This window comes from Anoplophora glabripennis, unplaced genomic scaffold (genome assembly GCF_000390285.2).
Source record: "Anoplophora glabripennis isolate ALB-LARVAE unplaced genomic scaffold, Agla_2.0 scaffold493, whole genome shotgun sequence".
Lineage (NCBI taxonomy): Eukaryota > Metazoa > Arthropoda > Insecta > Coleoptera > Cerambycidae > Anoplophora > Anoplophora glabripennis.
Genome location: NW_019416669.1, coordinates 262,983 through 282,781, shown reverse-complemented (window position 1 = coordinate 282,781; position 19,799 = coordinate 262,983). Strand labels below are relative to the sequence as shown.

General features: G+C 31.3%; 1 protein-coding gene across 1 annotated transcript in view; it reads right to left on the bottom strand.

The window, feature by feature from the left end:
* Positions 1 to 18,100, bottom strand: part of LOC108909662 (cardioacceleratory peptide receptor-like) — a 99,434-nt gene extending 81,334 nt beyond the window's left edge. Inside the window, exon 1 of the mRNA XM_018714055.1 lies at positions 17,986 to 18,100. Coding sequence (XP_018569571.1) covers positions 17,986 to 18,075 — 90 coding nt within the window. The 5' untranslated portion in view covers positions 18,076 to 18,100. The remainder of the gene's footprint in view (positions 1 to 17,985) is intronic.
* Positions 18,101 to 19,799: the final 1,699 nt, after the last annotated feature.

The following is a 19,799-nucleotide window of genomic DNA, read 5'->3' as shown; positions in this document are numbered from 1 at the left end:
ATTGTTGTAATTATGTTCGTATTATTTAAAAATTACACTTGAATAAGACGTATTTTAGTTTTGTGCTCTGTTCCCTGTATAAAAAATTAAATATTTGATAACGTGACTTATTCATTTTTCAAGCAAAAACTTTTATCTGTAATGCCTTTTTTTCGAATCTTGCAAAATGAGGTATGTTTACTCTTACTAAAAATAACATTTTTGTGTTTTTGACCCACCCTGTACAACAAAATTGAAGTTTGTCATGGTAATTCGTATTTTATAAACAAGCAAACACTTTTATCAAGAATGCCTTTTTTTCGTATCTTTCACTTTTTGGTCCATTTTCCTCTGAACGAAACTGAGCCATATAAAGTAAATAAACCTCGGATATCGCTTTCTAGAAGAGTTTCTAGGAACGACAACCGAACAGATCCGAAAATTCTGACTTAGATTCGGATTCAGCGGATCAAAATACTATTTTTTGTGACGTTGACTAATTAAAAAACCTTCATCTAAGTAATAACTTCCGTTAAAGTTTCCTATCTCGAAAACGTACGTTATATGAACTACCCCCACTCTAAGGAGAAGAACTCCTCCTTCAATTTTTTTTTGTAGAATAAACGGAACACCCTGTATTGAGTGAGCCTTTCCAATATTTATTCCTGGACATTGTTGCTGACCGCCTCCTCCACCACCGAATGGATTTTTATGTACGTATAGAAAAGGGAACCTTTTTACACTTTAGCAACTGCCTATACAAATTTTCTAGTTATACCTATTCCAAGACAAAATTGGAAGTAAATTTGTAGCGTTACAGAGGGTTCTAAGCGTCTAAGTTGTTATTACTTTCCCAAGTTTCGGATTACTTTTACGCCCGCCCTTTTACGCCCTAGTCTGGCTCGTGAAAAAATTTTACCGCTATGGTAATAAACGATTTAGATGGATTTGAACGTCGCAACTCTCAAGACGTCTACGCGTCTGGATTGATTTGTGTTTTTGTTACTTGAACAATAGCATTCGAACCCACTGAGAGGATTGTCAACATAGTTAAGGATTAGGTCGTCTATCTGCTCTCGCTTTATTGGAAAATTTTCGTCTCATTAGTTCCATTGATTTATAGGTACATCATTGCGGTAATAGTAACAATAATAAGTGTATTTTATTACTGAGTGGAATATTGTGGAAAACCAAAATTAGGTCAGAGACTCTGGTAAAGATATGATAGATTTACTACTTGGAAATTATTTCTACGCAACTCTGGAACTAGACAATATACTCCAGTCGAATTAAATCAAAAAATCTGAAAACTTGAAAAATTATTAGTAGACACTTTATGACGGGAAAAGGTATGTAAAATGATAATATCAAAAAAGTAACTCGAAAGAAATGGCGCTAAGTTGGCAAATTGCAAACAAGTAGCAAAGGAGGACGGTCAATAAGGCCGGTTTTCGGTCCAATCAGAAATTGATCCTAATATTAAACAATATTAAATCGATTCTAGGCAAAACGGATTAAATCTGTCCACTCAAAAACTCTTAATAACGTAATAATAGTTATTTATGGTAGTAGTGTGTTACGGTATATACAGGGTGTCCCTGAAAAGGATGGACAACGCTTGAACACAGGTTCCTTGGATGAAAATAAGACTATTTAGCCTAACTTACCTATATACAAAAGTGTACGCCTACTGAGATATAGCCTTCTAAATATAGAATAGATAACCTAGTTTTTTTCAAATAATTTGAAAACTAGTTTTCTTAGGAACTTCAAATTTGGTACACTTGTTTTCTAATATAAGCTCAACGTAAATAAAAAAATTGGTGTTGATACATATACAGGATGTTCTCTTTCTAGTGCCTGTGCGCCACTGGCTATCCCGTAATTTTTTTGTGTGTACGCCAGTGATGCCAGAATTTATATTTTTAACAATAAACACTATTTTAGAAGATTTTTTTGCTCTTATGTCGTTTATGGATTTCGAGTAAAATTGGCATTTTCATACATTCAATATAGGTAAATATTCCGATTTGTAAAAAATAATTTATAACTGCAGCCTTAAAGCAGGGAATAATAATGAAAAAAACGTCACTTTAAAAAAATAACTATACATTTTTAGTCTTAGTATTATCAATCAATAAAATAAAAATCAACAATAATATTTTAAATAAACAATATCAACTAATAATGTAAGAAATCCAACATTAACATTTTAAATAAACCTAAATTGGTATTTGTAATCACATTAAAATAATATTACAGTAAATGCTCAAAGTGACTTCCTTGTTCTTAAACGCAAGTATTAGTTCTTCGAAAATTAAAATGAATTTTTTCCAATAACTGTGCATTACCTCTCATAACATTAATTTCATGTATTGTTTCCCATGATTCGTTTTCTGTATTTACTGAAAAGTTATAAACTGTGGTCCTCAACGCTTTTCAAAGGAAATAATTACATGGGTTTAGATCCGGGGATCGAGGTGGCTATTTTAAAGGGGCATTATTTCCTCTACCTATCCACCTGTTAGGATAGTAACCTGTAATAATTGGTCTTCTAATATAATACTTTATTAACGAAACTTTTTGAAAGCCAATCTAAACGTCTTGTATTTACTTGAGGAATTTCTTCGACTCTTTCCAAAATTTGTTCTTCCAGCTGAATAGTCTCGGTCGTACGTTACCAGGATTTAAGTTACAGGTAAAAAACGTCTTGTTTCCCGAAGGCGTCTTTCCGCATTAGCAAATGTTTTGTGATTTGGAATTCTTCGATTAGGAAATCTTTCAGCTTATGTTCAAACAGTAGCAAAACAATTTCCTTCACAATAAACCCAAATCTAATAACATATCAGTTTGTTCAGCAAAAGTATAAATTGCAATAAAAAACAAACTAAGATAAAATTAGATCACGCCTCGCTTGAGACTGAACCTTTTAATTATTGTTACGAATTTGTTTCTTTGTTATATGGCACCTCGTACTAGACTGTTCTAATTATCTTGAACTGATTTTATATTATTTAATGTGTAAAAATACCAATTTTACTCGAAATCCATAAACGTTATCAAAATTTTGTAAGAGGCAAAAAATCTTCTAAAATAGTGCTTATTTTTTAAAATATAAATTATGTCGTCATTGGCGCACACATAAAAAAGTTACGGGATAACCAGTAGCGCACAGGTACTAGAAGAAGAACATCATGTATATGCATTCTCACCAAATTCTATATTTACATTGCTCTTATATAAAAAGATATGAGTACCAAATTTGAAGTATCTAAGAAAAACAGTTTTCAAATTATTTGAAAAAAACTAAGTTATCTGTTCTATATTTAGAAGGCTATATCTCAGTAGACGACAATTTTTGTATATAGGTAAGTTAAGCTAAATAGTCTTAGTTTCATCCAAGGTCAACCGTTGTCCATCCTTTTCAGGGACACCCTGTATAAGTCACGCTGGGAAATATTTTCTAATTTTCCGTAACACATTAGTACTATATAAAATTTTATTCAACACTCATAGAATTTCGTTTTAACAATAAATAAAAGTAACTTAAATTTCAAATTGTCAATGTCAGAAAAAGTAATTTAAGGAAATTAATGTTTTTTTAAATATTACAAAGCATTACAAAGCGAGTGTCAATCTAAATTGTGTCTGTAAACAAGGGTTGTCAGTAAACAAACAATATTTTTTGAGTTGAAATCACGTTAGAATTCTAAAACCAAGACTGAAAAAATGGAAAATGTGGAAATTCCATCTAAAATTTCAGAATAAGCTAATGCGGCTTCTGCAGGCATCATTCCGGAGAAATCAAAATCTATATACAACAAAGAACTGAAGGCATTTCAAGATTGGAAAATCAAAGAAGGGGTGAAAGGCGTAAATGAAGATCTTGCTGGCTTTTTCAGTTTAAATGAGAAATTAGTTCCATCCACATTGTGGACTAAATATTCCATTTTGCAGTCAACTTTAAGAGTTTACAAGAATATTGAAATTTCTAAATTCGGAAGACTAGTGGCATTTCTAAAGTCTAAGCACAAACATTTCAACCAAAAAAATCCAAGGTCTTAGAAAGAGAACAAATCGAACAATTTTTGCGTGAAGCCCTAGACAAAGATCATCTTATGAATAAGGTAGGATCTACTGAATAGTTTAACTGAGTTATATTTATCAAATTTGTTGTTTTTAGGTGATGTTGATATTAGGAATTTTTGGCGCTTGCTTTTGCCAGGAATTGACCCATCTAAGCATAGACAATATAGAGGACAAAAGGCAGTATATCCACATCATGATTTTAAATACTAAAACGAACAAACTAAGAAGCTTCGCTGTGTTAAATGAACGATTTTGTGTTAATTAATTAGAAAATATTCTAAGCTAAAGCCTCATGATGTGCAGCATAAAAGGTTCTTTTGCAATTTTCAAAAGGGAAAATGCACACGTCAATGTGTTGGTATTAATAAGCTATCCGGTATATTCTAAAGTTATTTTGTAGTATTATGTTTTATTTTCCTTAATAAAAATCATCAAATAACACCGAAACGATTAGCTTTAGATCTAATATAACTTCAGAATGTGAAGAAATTGATTCGATTTGGTGAAACATTTTTCTTTTGTCTTATTTCTATCACCAGGGTCTCGTAAGAATCGTTTCGGATGGAACACCGTGTATTCCAGTTAAGCCAAGACGAAATTTTTAATTTGTAAGGTATGAGAAGCATTCATCATCCCAGTCACTTGGCAATGTCAAAAATTCTAAACGTCTATCTCGGAGAAAGCCCCTCTTTGTTACATCTAAATTTAGATCGGCGACTTGCTTTGATCTCTTGAACTGGGAAGTGTATAAATATGACGGACGTATTTTCAGCGGGCCGGGAATTTCAGGAGTTTGTTCGGGGTTGTCAAAATACGCTTGTTTAGATAACAAAACCGTCTTATGGGATTAAGGTTATTTACGTCATTAAAATGTGGTTTTTGTACTTGTGTTGTGCTTATTTCGTTTACTACGGTGCTTCTTATTTGTTATTGTTGTTGTTGTTGTATATTGTTGTTATAATATATCGCAACTATTTGAAAAAATAATATGTGCGCCACTGCATAGGTATCTGGAGAAAAATGTTGTTTTATTAATTTTTAACTTTTCAAGTCAAGAAATTTTTACAATTCGCTATAATTGTAACACCTCTTTAAATGGTTCCAATTTGTTGATCAAATTTAATACTACCAACTTTTAGAATGAAAATAAATCCGGAAAACATCAAAACACAAAATTCTAGAACGTAACCCTAAAATTGGCACTACTTAGTAAACATTAAGTCACTAAAAATCTTCAAAATTATTAAATAAATTAGAACCAGTATTATTGATTTCTCTTGGACAATTTATCAAAGTACCATGACCCATGACCATCAGCTAGAAACAATAATGTTTTTAGTCTACCCATAGCCCGCTGTGACATCCTTGTAATATCACTGTTGTATCAGGTTATGTCCAAGTACAGTGAGGTAGAAAATAATACAGATATTTTCTGCTGTTCGACTCATTGTATAACATATGTATTACTTAAGTAGGCATGTCTGTCTCATATTGTTTGTTAACTTTTTCTTTTCTTCTTTATACGAGAATTTGTGTTAAATGTATGTTTGTATGTTTTTTCCTATATCTTCTATATTTAATTAATTTTTCTCTTTTTGTTTTTCTCTTTTGTTTGCTATGTTTTAAAAACAAACTTAACATATCCTGTTGTTAGGCATTGTTTGTTGGATGTGTATATATGTTTGTAATAAATTGAAAACAAAATTTTTATTCATCCTATAATTGTTTTTCCCTCCCATTGGATGAATTAAATTAAACAAATGAAATAAATAAATAAATAAATAAAACAATATAATTTACACATTTTTCTAAATATCATGCCCGTTTTGGAATGGAAGTTGACTCGAATGTCGAACAAAATTTTGTTTGGCATATCTTCTGTTTGTTCTGTACCTCTCACCATATAATTCAAAGACGAGAACAGATACCGAAGCTCAGCGATCAGAATATTCATTTTGAGTAAATTCTGTTTTGCCATATAACTGACAGGTCAGTTTTGAAACGACAAAGTTCTTCTTCTTAGGTTTTTGATGAAGAAAATAGAGGCTTCTAGACGGATTTGTCTACAGCTAGACGAAAACTAAAAAGATGGATTTGTTTAAGTAACAGAGTCCCACACTAAAAATAATTTCACGACATGCAAAAATAGTTGCACCGCAGTCACACAATGGATATACTGTAAAAAATAAATGAATACATTCGTATTCAAGGCAAAATCTTTTGCATACTCTTAGATATTTCGCGCCTCCTTAACCGCCATTAATTCTGCGGTGTTAGTATTCTTATAATTGCCTGAAATTTCTTCTGTAGGTTCCACGCCTTCATTGATATTCTGCGTGTTGATATTTTAAAAGAAATGTGCTTTATTTCCAATCCACTTTAATATCTTTCGCATGCTAATACACTCGGGAAACGTGCTGTCAAGGAAAATCGCTATAATGGGTCTTTATTGACATATAAAATAACTCCCACTTCTCATTTTAACCGGATTTGATTCAGTTGGATCGTCATCCTCCACCCTCATCAGTTTTGACTTATGTGCAGCTCTAAAAGAACCGGATCATATTTCCCCTTGTTCGCGCTCTAGATATTGAGAAACAGGAACATAGAACGGAAAGTTTTGTTGTGGAAACAGCGACGTCGATAATCAAGTTTTTTTTTTAAAGACTTTGGAACACGAGATATGTTGTGATTACAAACCAATACTGATACTGATACAGGGTGGGTCGAGAGAGTCGCACCAAACTGCAGCTACATGTCAAAATAATAAAAGAAATAACTCAAATGTTGTTATGTGATTTCCATTTGTTTTCAAGTTTTCATAATTGCAAATTTTAAAAATTTGAAACCAACGTAAGTCATCATGTTCCAAGTTCAAAAGTAGAATATTTGTCAGTGCCATTTTATGTTCCACATCCAGATGTCACAGATGTTTTTTCTAATTAATTTTGACGTGTACAATCCATTCCTGGAATTTGGTGCGATTCTCCCGACTGCATATTTTTTAAACTTTTGCTTTTGCTTTTACTACAACGATATGATGATATACACTAACGGCAAATATTAAATCCGTGGGTTGCGGTTCGTAAAATATACAACGAAAACGATAAGTTTTTTTTATAGGTCTCATTAATAATTTGTATCTGGCTCGCTGTTATTAATATACACATTACTTTCAGTCACTTTGCGTGACAGGAAGCAGTTAGGTGAAAAGCCGATAAAGTAAATAAATGCTGACTATTTTACATAAAATATATAAAAATAACGAGTGAATCGACCAACAAATTGTTTGTCAGTTTGAAATTGGTTGTAAGAGAGGTGATTTTTATCCTACACAGTGGTACAGGTAGCTGGAAAAAAGTAAAAATATGAGTTGAAAATATTTGTTTCTACAGCACAGGGTGTTGAAGTTAAGGGTCCAAATTTTAATGAAAACTTACCTACGGGGTGTTTGGTACTAAAAAAATCGTTAGGTTAGGATAAAAGTCATTGAAGCTGAAAATCAGCTGTAACCTCCGAATTCTTAGAAATTGCTTGGATTTGCATGAAAATTTAGGCTCATATTAGGCTCAAGTTCAAAAGTGACATAAGCCCGATTGACGCTTTTTGTTTTTTAGGGGTAAAAACTAAAGTGAAAAAAATTGAAAGATTTAAGTTTTAAGTATTTTATTGATAAAAATCTTGTTCAAGCACAAAGATTAAATAATGTTCCATGTTCACGAGCATGTTTTACGATATATTTGATCTTTTCGACAATTTATTTAACCCTTAAAAACTACCCCTATGCAAAAAATAATGATAAAAATTACTTTTTAAAGATTTGGAATGATTAAATTGTGCAATTATTTAAAATAAAAGTTACCTTATAGCTAATAAAATATTTTTTCCCTTTCAATCCCTAAAAACCACCCCTGTATTGACAAAAATGATAAAAAATTATTTTTTAAAAGCTTGGAATGCTTTAACGGTGCAATTATTTAAAATAAAAATTCCCTCATTGCTTATGAAAGAATTTGTATCTCATAACACTTTTCAACCCTTATAAATCACCCCTGTGCTAAAAAAATGATAAAAAATTACATTTTAAATCTTGGAACGCTATAATTGTGCAATAATTTAAAATAAAAATTCCCTTATATTGTTTATGAAATAATTTTTATTTACTTTTGCCATTTTCAACTCTTATAAACTACCCTTTTACCAATATTAATGAAAAATATTAATATTATAATCAATTTTTAAATATAATCAATCATAAAAAAATTGCTACGCTGCATATAAATAATCACACTAATTTTTTTTACTTATTTTATTTGTATAATATAATGTATAATATATAAAAGTGGTGCCTATTTTGCTCTGAAAAAATGTCATTGGTTTCTTTACCATAACGCAGTTAATTTTGAAGCGATAGTATCCTGCAAAAAAGCATTTTTAAAATAATTTTAAGAGAGATCATTTGCACATAAAACCTTTTAAGTCCTTAGTTTTTTAAAGGGAAAGGATCGAAGGGCTGGAGACAGGTCGTTTTTTTACTAAAATGGACATTTCAAGCAGCAATATCTGCTTTATTTTTTTTATTATGCTATAGGAATAACAAAAAAGCTACATTTTTATTGTCCATCATTTTCCATAGTTTCAGAGTTATTATATAAATAAAGCAATTTTTGTTGAATAATGAAAAATACGTTTTCAATTTTTACCGTACATTATTAAAAAAATACGCATTCTAAATCGGTCTAACTTCCGGATCGTATAAAAAACACCAAAACAAAACTAATTGTAAAGGCTCTACGATTCATTTTAATTCTGATGGAAATGGTACAACGTTTACTGCTCATTTTTCCTTAAAAAATATGAGCAACCCAGCGTTTGAGCAACGTTTTTGACGATAACTTCTTCAATTTTGCTCTAATTAACACTTATAATGCTCATTTGAAGGTCATTTTGAGTACTACAAAAAACTCCTGGAGCGTTATACATGTAAAATTAATCCTTTTTCCGTTATTTGACGTTGAATACATTGATTCGAGTATTCCCCCCAAAACAAGTCCCCTTCCACTAACCATATTTCACTTTGTATAGGACGTACAACACTTTAAAAAACGATTTTCTTTGTTTATTTATAACCTACATGTTTGTTCATTACACTGTTTTAAATAAAATGCGTAGTTTTTGAGTTATTCGCGAAAAATAATACTTTTGAAGAAAAAATTCCACCCCCGAGAAGGGGTAACAACCCCCAACAGGGTGGAAGCGTCAATCGGCGCTATGTCACTAATGTTCATTGACCTTTTCTCTAACTATATGCCAAATTTCAAGTCGATCGGTTCAGTTTCAAAGAATTCGGAGGTGAAAAGTTTTAATGACTGTACTAAAGGTGTTTATTAAGTCTGACTAATTTTAAGATAAAAAGTTCATATGAACATGAGTCCGGAACGACTTGGTTCTTGAGATACAGGGCGTCCAAAAAAGTTATGGTTATTTAAATCCAGATACAACACTGTAAGTGGCGCACTCTAAGATTAAACAAAAAACTAAGTAAATATTTGAGTTTCTCATCATCAATGCTCCTTGTTCCCCGAATTTCGTCAAATTATCAAGAACCAAGCATACGAACTTTTTAATCTTAAAATTAGTCAAAGATTCACCCTTTAAAGTTTGTACAAGTACTTAATAAACACCATGTATATTCAATTTCTGTCAATTGTCTGGAAAGCTTGGCTTGGCCATGGAGAATAATGTAAAAGGGCAAAACTCTTCTTCTGCTTGAGTTACTCCTGTTTTATTACCGTAAAAATTAAAGCTACGGCAGGATTGTTGTCCGTTATGGGGCATAGGCACTTCGTATTTCCATTTTCACATGTTCAGGAGCACGTGTCATTTAAGTTCCATTTTCAGTGGTAATCGTTTACCATCCCAACTGGACTGCTAGGCTATTTCTGCATTTAAAATGGCCCAGTTTCTCGTCGAGCGACGTTACTGTTTGGCCTTTTCAGCTTTGTATGAGCTCATATTAATAAAAATCGTCTATTTAACCTTTACAGTCTTCATTACCGCTAAAGAAATAGCCAAGCGGGTAAAACGGTGAGTACTGTTCATTAAAAATAACGGGGTTTTAGATGACATGTAAGAATAAAAATACAAATATACAGCGTGTCCCAAAATTATGGAACAAAATTCATATTTTTTTCCAGTTCAGATTGATTTTAAAAAATCGCTGAATATTTTCTTTTTTTTTGGGCATGTTTGACAGACTGACATTTTTTTTAATAGGACGCCCTGTATTTTATAGTACAAATAGATAGCCCTTGTAAAGACGATTTTAGCGATATAAGCTTATAACGAGCGTTCGAATAAAAACGTGGTCGAAGTTGGCTCTGACACATTGGACGTAGGGAGTAGCTTATGGCGACCAACTTAACCTCATTTCTCAACGAGCTGTATAGCAGCTGTCAGTTTCAATAACGTTAATGACTATATAACTTTATTTTAAAGAATAATCGTGATAACAATAACAAACAATTAAAGGAGCTGCGGAAAGTGTCCCCCTCCTTGTTATAACAATAAATTAAAGCAGCTGCTGAAAGTGTCCCCCTCCTTGTTCCAAGCACTTTTCACACCTGTTCCTCAAAGAATTAAAGACATTTTCTAAGATGCTCGGGGTATTGTTAATTTCACGAATCTTGTCTATAAGTCGAGCCTGCAGATGGTTTAAATCAGGAATAGGCAGTTCAAAAATAGTGTTTTTAAGGTAAGGCCACAAAAAGAAATCACACGGCGTAATATCACATGACCTCGGTGGAAATTCATGTTCAGCATTGAGACTTATTAGTCGATTTTGGAAAACTTCCCTCAACATATTCATCGTCTCGCCTGCCGTATGTGCCCTTGCGCCATCTTGTTGAAAGTAAAAGTTTGTAATTTCGTTTTCTTCCAGCTGGTTAACAAAAGGAGCGATAATTTCTTCTCTATACCTTTGCGCAGTAAGAGTACCATTAAAAAAAATAGGTCCATAAATCCTCCTTCGATTGAGAGCACACCAAACTCCAATTTTTTGAGCGTGTAGAGGGCCCTCGACAAAAAAGTTATCTGGTTTTTCAGAAGACCACATTCTCATATTCTGTGAGTTTACGTAACCACTTAAATGAAACCAGGCTTCATCAGAAAAAAAGGTGATATTATGAAGTTCACCGTAGTTGTTTAAAAACCATTCACAAAATACAGCCCGTCGCGGAAAATCAACTTCATGAAGTTCTTGCTGACAAGTTAAACGATAGGAGAACAAACGCAAATCTTTTTTTAACACTGTGTGGCAGGTACCGACTGATACTCCCACCATTTGTGATAAAACACGTACAGAAGTTCTTGGCGCATTTTCCATTATTTGTTGGACATTTTCTTTTAATTCTTCAGTCCGCTTTTTAGGTCGGCCGCTTCCTTCTTTTCTTGTTACACTGCCCGTTTCACGAAAAACATTAACACAACGCTGAACTGCACTTTGAAAAATTTTGTACTCAACAACGCCGGGAAATTGATTTTGAAATTCTATGAAACATTCCTCAATAGAATACTTCCATATTCCATCAATCTTGCGTCCATTTCTAAAGTAGGACTCTATGATAAACACTTTTTGTTCTTGAGAAAACACCATTTTAAACGCTTTTTAAAACGAAAATATTCAAATTGATAGCGGCGATATAGCGCTTTGACAGATGACGTTTAAGTTCATTTGCTATACGCTACGCCCTACGTCCAAATTTTCAGAACCAACTTGACCACGTTTTTATTTGAACGCTCGTTATCTATTTTTTTTGTTATAGTTGTCAAAAAAAAAATTTAAAAAATTGTCTTTATGTCGTACTGACGACTGTTTCAAACAATCATAGTCTCTTCTATTCTTTAAAAAACGTACCTACTCTTTATTAACTTTTTTCTACTTACTTTAAAGCTTTTTTTTCTCAAAACAAGGAACAGATCCATAAAAACATAAAATTCACCAGAGTACCTCAGGTATAACGTGAATCATTTTAGTTCCAATTCATTTTTACAAAGTTAACGTCTTACAAGAACTATGAGCAGATGACACAGACAGAAGAATACAGTTTTGCGAGAAAATTAGAAATTTATTTGAAAAACAACCCAACTTAAAAAATCACATAATTTTCACTGAGGAAGCAACTTTTTGCTGAAACGGCACCGTGAACAGGCAAAATACTAGGTTTTGGAGCCCATAAAATCCCATTGGATGCAAGAAAAACATACACAACGGCCGGAAAAAGTGAATGTTTGGGTTGGAATAGTAGGAAATAGCATACTGAGACCTTATTTCTTTGAAGGCAAACATTTATTTGGATTTTTTGCGATTTCAACTAATTTGAGCCCTGGAATTAATTTTTCCTGACCCTAACGAGCACGACATGCCTGCTGGTGATGTCTGGTTCCAACAAGATGGTGGCCCTCCACATTTTCGCCTCGATGTAAGAAATTACCTTAATGAAATTTCCCAAATCGATGAATAGGTAGAAGAGGTCCGCTTGAATGGCCACCACGCTTCCCTAACTTAATCTCACTAGATTTTTTTGTGGAGTTATCTAAAAAGCAAAGTGTATGTGAACAGACAGATCAGACACTATCGAAGGATTGAAAATCGTATCAGTGAAAAACGCCAAATGTTATTCAAAATGTAATTGATAACTTTGAACACTGAATTGGGCAGTGTGCAATGGTTAATGGGGGCCACTTTGAACATTTGCTGTAATAAAATAAAAAGTAGTAATATATTATTGTTTTCATTTAATTCCTCCATTTTTTGACAACTATGACAAAAAAGAGTAATGTTACTGTCTGTCAAACATGGTTAAAAAAAATTGACCTGTTTCAGCGATATTTTAAAACTGGAACTGGAAAAAAATATGAATTTTGTTCCAACCTTTTGAGACATGGTGTATAAAAGAAGAAATCAGTGCAGAATTGGTAAAATAAGAGTCATCTACACTTTAAATCGCTTATCGATGATGTGGTACTAATCCTGTTATGAAATCAATACTGGTAAAAAACTAGTTTCGGCAGAAAATTAGACGCACCTTGTTTTAATTTTTTTTTGTATAACTTTAAAATACATCCGGGTTACCTGCCACTATTATTTACTAGTTATACAAATCATACATTTTGTCAGCGCCAGAAAAACAGAACAGAAAGAATTAGTATTGCACATTTCCCTCTATTTTAAAATAATTTCAGATATAATTATTCATATTAATGAGAGTCCTGAGACCTAGTTCCTCTAAATTTATAAGCGGCAAATTAAAAATATCATTTCGTTGACATACCTCACAGCACCCAAGACAAGGTATGTATACATATTTTTAATTTACGGATATTTATAAACGCAAAGGAATACGTTTCATGAAAAGAACCGCAATATTTTTGGGAGATTGCCGATTTCGATTTCGATAAAAAAATATGGCATCGTATATTTGCTTTCTGTTTTTATTCCATCATACGCGTTGAGGATTTTACTTTGTATTTTGTGTACATGTTTGGATACATTGTTTATTTTAGCACAAAGCGAACTGGGAAAATCGTAAACAATCTCCTATTGCTAAAAATAAAATTTCCTTTTCAAAAGTTGTTCGAAAAGTTCGTCATATTGCGTAACTGTTTGTGTGTGATAAATGTATATACCTACACAAGACGAGAAGATAAATATGTTGTTATTTAACTTGTTTAATATTTTCAACCAAGTTTTTATTAGAAAAGATTGTAATTTCCTGTTAAAATATTGTTTTTTGAATTGGGTTTATCTGTTATTAATCTGTAAAATTAGGTTACTTTTTAGGTGATCTCTCGGATCCCTGGAAATGGATATATAAAATAAACTCAAAGCTTTAAGTTCTTTTTATCTCAACACTGTTATTGTGAATTTTTAATCTGGAGATTTGCTAATATATTCTTTCTTAATTTTAGTTAAAAAGGTTAAAAGGTTGAAAAACCTTGTTACACTGTAAAATTATGAATAAAATTATAATTTTCTTGTAAGTAGCATGTTCATCGAAACAAGATTAATTTTTTTTATCACCCAACTTGATCATAGAAACGCGTCGAATATGATTTCAAAATGTTAGTATCGGTTAGATATGTGGTATCGTAGAAAAGTATATTTAGTCTATAGTGTTTACAAAAATGCAGCTATTTGTAATAGTTCTTGTACAGATTACTTACATGTACAGTCGTAGACAATAAAAGGTGTATATGCTAAACAAGTCATGTTCAAAGGCATACCATTTCTGTACTTTGCCACCACAGTGGAGAGAACAAGACTGATTTTTTTTTTAATATTTGAAAGTCTTCAATATTTATTGAAATATTATTTATAGAAATTATAGAATTTATAGAAATGGAACAAATTCTTTTAAACGTATGTAAATTTAATTTCGTTTTGTTAGTTTAATTCAAATTTTGTAATAATGACATAAATAGGATACACTTTTAGATTAGAATGTCCATAGTACCACTACGAATGATATGAATTAAAAAGTCTTATCTATAGCTTAAAATTTAAAGATTGAAAAAATAGAGGGGTTTTTTTTAATAAATATGATTTAATTTGTGGGAAATTCAAAAATTCAGAATTATCATTGGGTTAAAGATACCTTAATCCAGAGTTACTTCGTTTACAAAGTTTTAAGTTTTTGAAATATACCACAGTTACCAAACATCTTGGAAGTTATTTTATGTAACTTAATGAAATTTAGGCTGGGAACTTAACTAAATAAAAATTCACTAATTAAATTATATAAAGCCACTATAAATCCCAAAATTGCGATGCGAGTGAGTGTTTTGAGAATTATGTATGTTCATTTGATTCACAATTATACTTCAAAGAAAAAGTTTCTTTTCCGTTTTATTCCAAAAATGATTCATTCGCGTCATTAATTTTTTATCCTAAAATATACTTCTCGCATGCATGTGAATTTTTTATTACAAATGCAATTTTAAATACAATGCATTTATTCATATTCTGGATAATTCAGATACTGATACTTGCCTTTTACTATCTTCTCTCAAAAAAATTCAATATTTTTGGGTAAAAGAATTTTTTTGGAATTTTAATGATTACATTGTTTTTATAACAAATAATTCTTGTATGTGTTTAGTAAAATGTAAATTTTACAGTACTTTTCAATTTATCTTATTCTATAGTAATCTTATTTTATACTGAAAATAGTAATTACTCGAAAATTTGTTTTATCTTTGAACACTTGGTACGGTACAGTAAAGCTTTCACCATGGGATAAATATTCCTATCAAACTCAACTGTTTTAGATGATTTGCCCTTTCTAAGAAATAAGCAAGGAACACATTTTTCGTAAGATTCTTCGAAATGAGATTGAGAATCAAATGAACATCAAGAATATTCAAAATATGTACTCAGTGGCGTCGAAATTCTGGGACTTTTAAAATGATGTATCTTAGTATCTCATCTCCTGGTTGATATAATTGTATTGGAATTCAGTGAACTCTTACTTTTAACTACAGTCAGCAAAAAAATTAAAGGAGCAGAAATATTTCAAATTTTTTTTAGTGATTTTTGAAATGCTGTAACTGCGCGAATAATGGTCGTATCGAAAATAAAAAGAAACATCTGAAGCTTGAAGATTCTAGTTTTGAAATCTTGAGACGAAATAATTTTTTGAGCATCACTCAAATTTTACAATTTTTTAAACTACGAAAATTTTTTTCTGGCTTAAGAAATGCCAGTGTCATTTAGCCTGATTTGTCAGCTTCAATTTGATTTTATTTTATTTTCTGTACAATTATTTCTCATTGAGATATCGACTATTGAGTAAAAATTCATCTTTTTTTTTATCATCGATATCTTATAAACTAATGATCGTACATGGTGATTCACTATATTTTGACCCCCTTTAACTTTTTTGTTTTGAGAGTTATAAAAAAATGTGAAATATAAAAGTTGCACAAGTTTTTATGAATTTTTCGAAAATGATAGGAGAAAAACAAATGAAGTCTAAATAAATTGGCCGCGGATGTTAACTTTGTTAAGTTAAATGGAACACCCTATATATTTTTACATATTTGGATAGAACGTTCCCTGTCGACAGGGAGACTTCATTTGTTTTTCTCCTATCATTTTCGAAAAATTCATAAAAAATCGTGCAACTTTTATATTTCACATTTTTTTATAACGTTTAAAACAAAAAAGTTAAAGGGGTGTCAAAATATAGTGAATCACCCTGTACAGCGAACGGTAGGTGGGTTTTAGAAACCTAAGTCAATTCTCTTCAAGGGCCTTTTGTTAGTTTGAGAATATATATTTTTTTATACTTAGCATTAATTTGAAAAAGTGCAAAAAAAATTACTTTTTTCTACTTTGCAAATATTGCGAAAGTAACAATGTTTGTAGGGTTTTTTACCCATGTAAATTTTGAAATCGATCGGTCTAACCGTTTTCCTTTCCTGAAGCGTCAGTTTTATAAAAAATTAAAAGGGCAGTTTTTTTTGCTCCTTAAACATCAATTGGGAATTAAGATGAAACAAATTTTTTTTGCTTTATTTTTCTCACAATTTTGCTTGAAATACTCATCAAACATCGTAAAAAAATTCTAAATTTTGAAAAAAAAACAATTTTTCAAAAAATATTTTAATTTTTTTGCATCCTCGTTTTTACAATTTTACATTGACTATTTCAAAAGTCGAGAAAAACATTTTTTTTGAAATTTCAAGTTTTAAAATATTTGAAAAAAAATTTTCATTTCAAGATTTCAAAACTAGAATCTTCAAGCTTCAAAATGCTTCTTTTTTTTTCGATATGACCATTAATCACGAAGTTACAGCTTTTCAAAAATCAGTAAAAAATTTCGAAATTTTTCTGCTCCTTAAATTTTTAAGCTGAGTTTAGTTAAGTCGTCAGTTTGTGATTATTGATCTACTTCAAACATCTTTCGAGATATTTGAATATTTCTGAAGTTTTATAAAAAAATTAAACATCTTGTACCTGGCAAATGAAGTTATTATTATTTTGGTCTGGTTTGGTAGTTGCTGCTTCAATTCAATTGTCCCAACAATGTCAGGGTTTAAAGATCCACCCCTTCTCGTTTTCCATGAAATATAAAAGAAATTAAAGAAAGCCTAATAAGTTGATTTTTACTTGGAAATTAATGATTCTCTTAAAGTTCTTGTAATAATCAAATAACAATATTATTGATTTGACGGATGCTACGTTATTTTTTATTTAAATTAGTTGAAACTAGCTGAAATATTTCTAATAATAAATTTAAAAAATCCATTAGCGCACAGTATCTGGATAATTTGAAAGGGAAAAGAGAAATCTAATTTGCCGTAAAACAGAGACAGATATCGATAAAATGTAAGAGGCATTTTTTGTTGCCATTAGCATGCCTTTTCAGAAAATATAACCAATTATTATTTTGCACAGGACCGTACTATTTTTTTTAATAAAATAGTCGAATGAGTTTCCCATATCTCCGCTACTGGTTGCGCAAAAGTCTTGATATTAAAGTATTTTATGGAAACTTGACCTAATATAATATACACCAAATTTAGTTCAATTTAGTTCAAATACCTGGATTATTTCAGAAGATATTTACAAAGTACCATTATTTTTCGTTGTACTATCAACTCCCGAAGTGTCATAGATTAAAATTGAGACACCCTGTATTTTTTAATTTAAAAATTAAACAAAACTATTAAATAACAGTAACAAACGAATTTAAACTAGAGCGAAAGTTTTGTAGGATATTTTTGAAAAAGTTTAAATGATTGTACTTAATCACGCGGCATAACTTGTTATTGTCCGGTTACATTGACGGACAAAAAGAAGCAAAGAGGTCATCGAACACGTCCATTCAAAGCCGGTCTACGCACACCACTCACCTCGTAGAAGTAGAACTGGTTGATCTCCGTATTGTTTTTACCCCAGGAGTTATTATCCGGAACCGCCGTCTCGTTTATCACGTCGGACATGCTGCTCGGTCCTCCACACAGTCAACAGTCCGTCTGCATTGTTGTCACTAACGCAAAATTTGGAATGTACTGCCGGCACACGGTTATTTTTTTATTTTATATCCCGCGATTTTGGCGACCCATGCGCTCTGGTAGGCACGCGTGCGGCCCGCTGAGGGTCTCGGAGTTTTCACCGTTTTCTTGGAGAGTTGTCGCCACTCGGGGGGTGGAACACCGTCTTCGGGAGTTCTTGCACGACGGAATTCCGTTTCGTACGCAAAGAAGCAGTTACGATTATTTTTGATTCTAGGTTGGGAAGTTTCGCTTTTGTATTCAAGAATGGAAAACCATTAAATAATGTAAAAACAGTTTTAAACTATATGGCAAACAATATTGTTTCGAAAAACTGCCTCGAAATATTTTTAAAATTGGCTAAAAGGGAAGCCAACTCATGAGATTATATTAGACTACAAAATACCTACAGTTTTATCGTCTAGTGAATTAATTTCCTTTGATAATAAACTAATGTAAAAAATTAAAGGGTCAAAAGAATTTCCGAAAATTTTCCGTGATTTTGAACACACTGTATTTAGGTGAAAAATGGTCATATCGAGAATTAAAAAAGTATTTTGAAGCTCTAATATTCTAGTTTTTAGATCCTTCGGTCGAAATTTTTTCATGCAATTCTAATAGCACAACAAAGAAAATTTTGGAATTTTTTTTCTTATTTTTATCTATGTGGCAAGTTACACGCACTATTTTGAGTGTGGTAAGTTGTACAGTCTTCATAGATGTTTACAAGCCACGTGATCACCACCGGGCTTAGGCAACCAACAATTCACGATTGGTAATATCAAATAGACCAGGGTCGATAATTTTTGAAACCAAAAAAAATTATAGTAGGATGAAACCCATTGGAAAAGAAAATGAATATAACAGAAATGAAGGAAACAATAATTTACGGGTGATCTGAGGTCGGGAAGGGGAAGGGGGTGAGTTTTTAAGGGTAAAAAACTGTTTCCCTTGATTTACAGAAAAACTACAAGTCTTATGGAAAAGAGTTAAATGACAAAGTTGTAGGTAATAAAAAGATCTACAACTTTTGTATTTACACTTTTTTCACATAACCTCAAAATTTATGTGAAAAATTCAAATAACCAAGTTTTTGGTTTTTTATTTTTATCTTTTACAAAAAATTTTTTTCACGAAATTTGGTGAAAACTTACCTATTTATGTCCCAAACACGCTGTAATTTTTTTGATTTGAAATATTTATTTTTTCACCTTATTTTTACTTAATATCGAAAAAGCACCCTAATTTTCAATCGAAAATTCTCACGTCAAAATATCTGCTTTTTTAAAAACGTCGGTGGGCTTTTTCTTCGTTGAAATCTCTACTTTCTGATGGTGTAAAAAAAAATATACATTACTATGGTAAGTTTTCTCAGGAAATGCAAAGAAACGAAAGAAGATTCTACAACTTTCTCAAAATATTGTAGATGTCTTATTAAATATTAACTTTATTAACTTATTTGGTTGTTAATTATAATAGTATATTTCGACTTGTAATTTTTTTGTTTATCAATGTAACATGGAATCTTACGTTTTTCGAGTAATTAAAGTGTAAATTTTAATAAATAGCTCAAAATTGTACATAATGATTAGAAAAAAATTTTCGGATTCTAGTTCGTTTCTTTGCATTTCCTGAGAAAACTTACCATAGTAATGTATATATTTTTTTACACC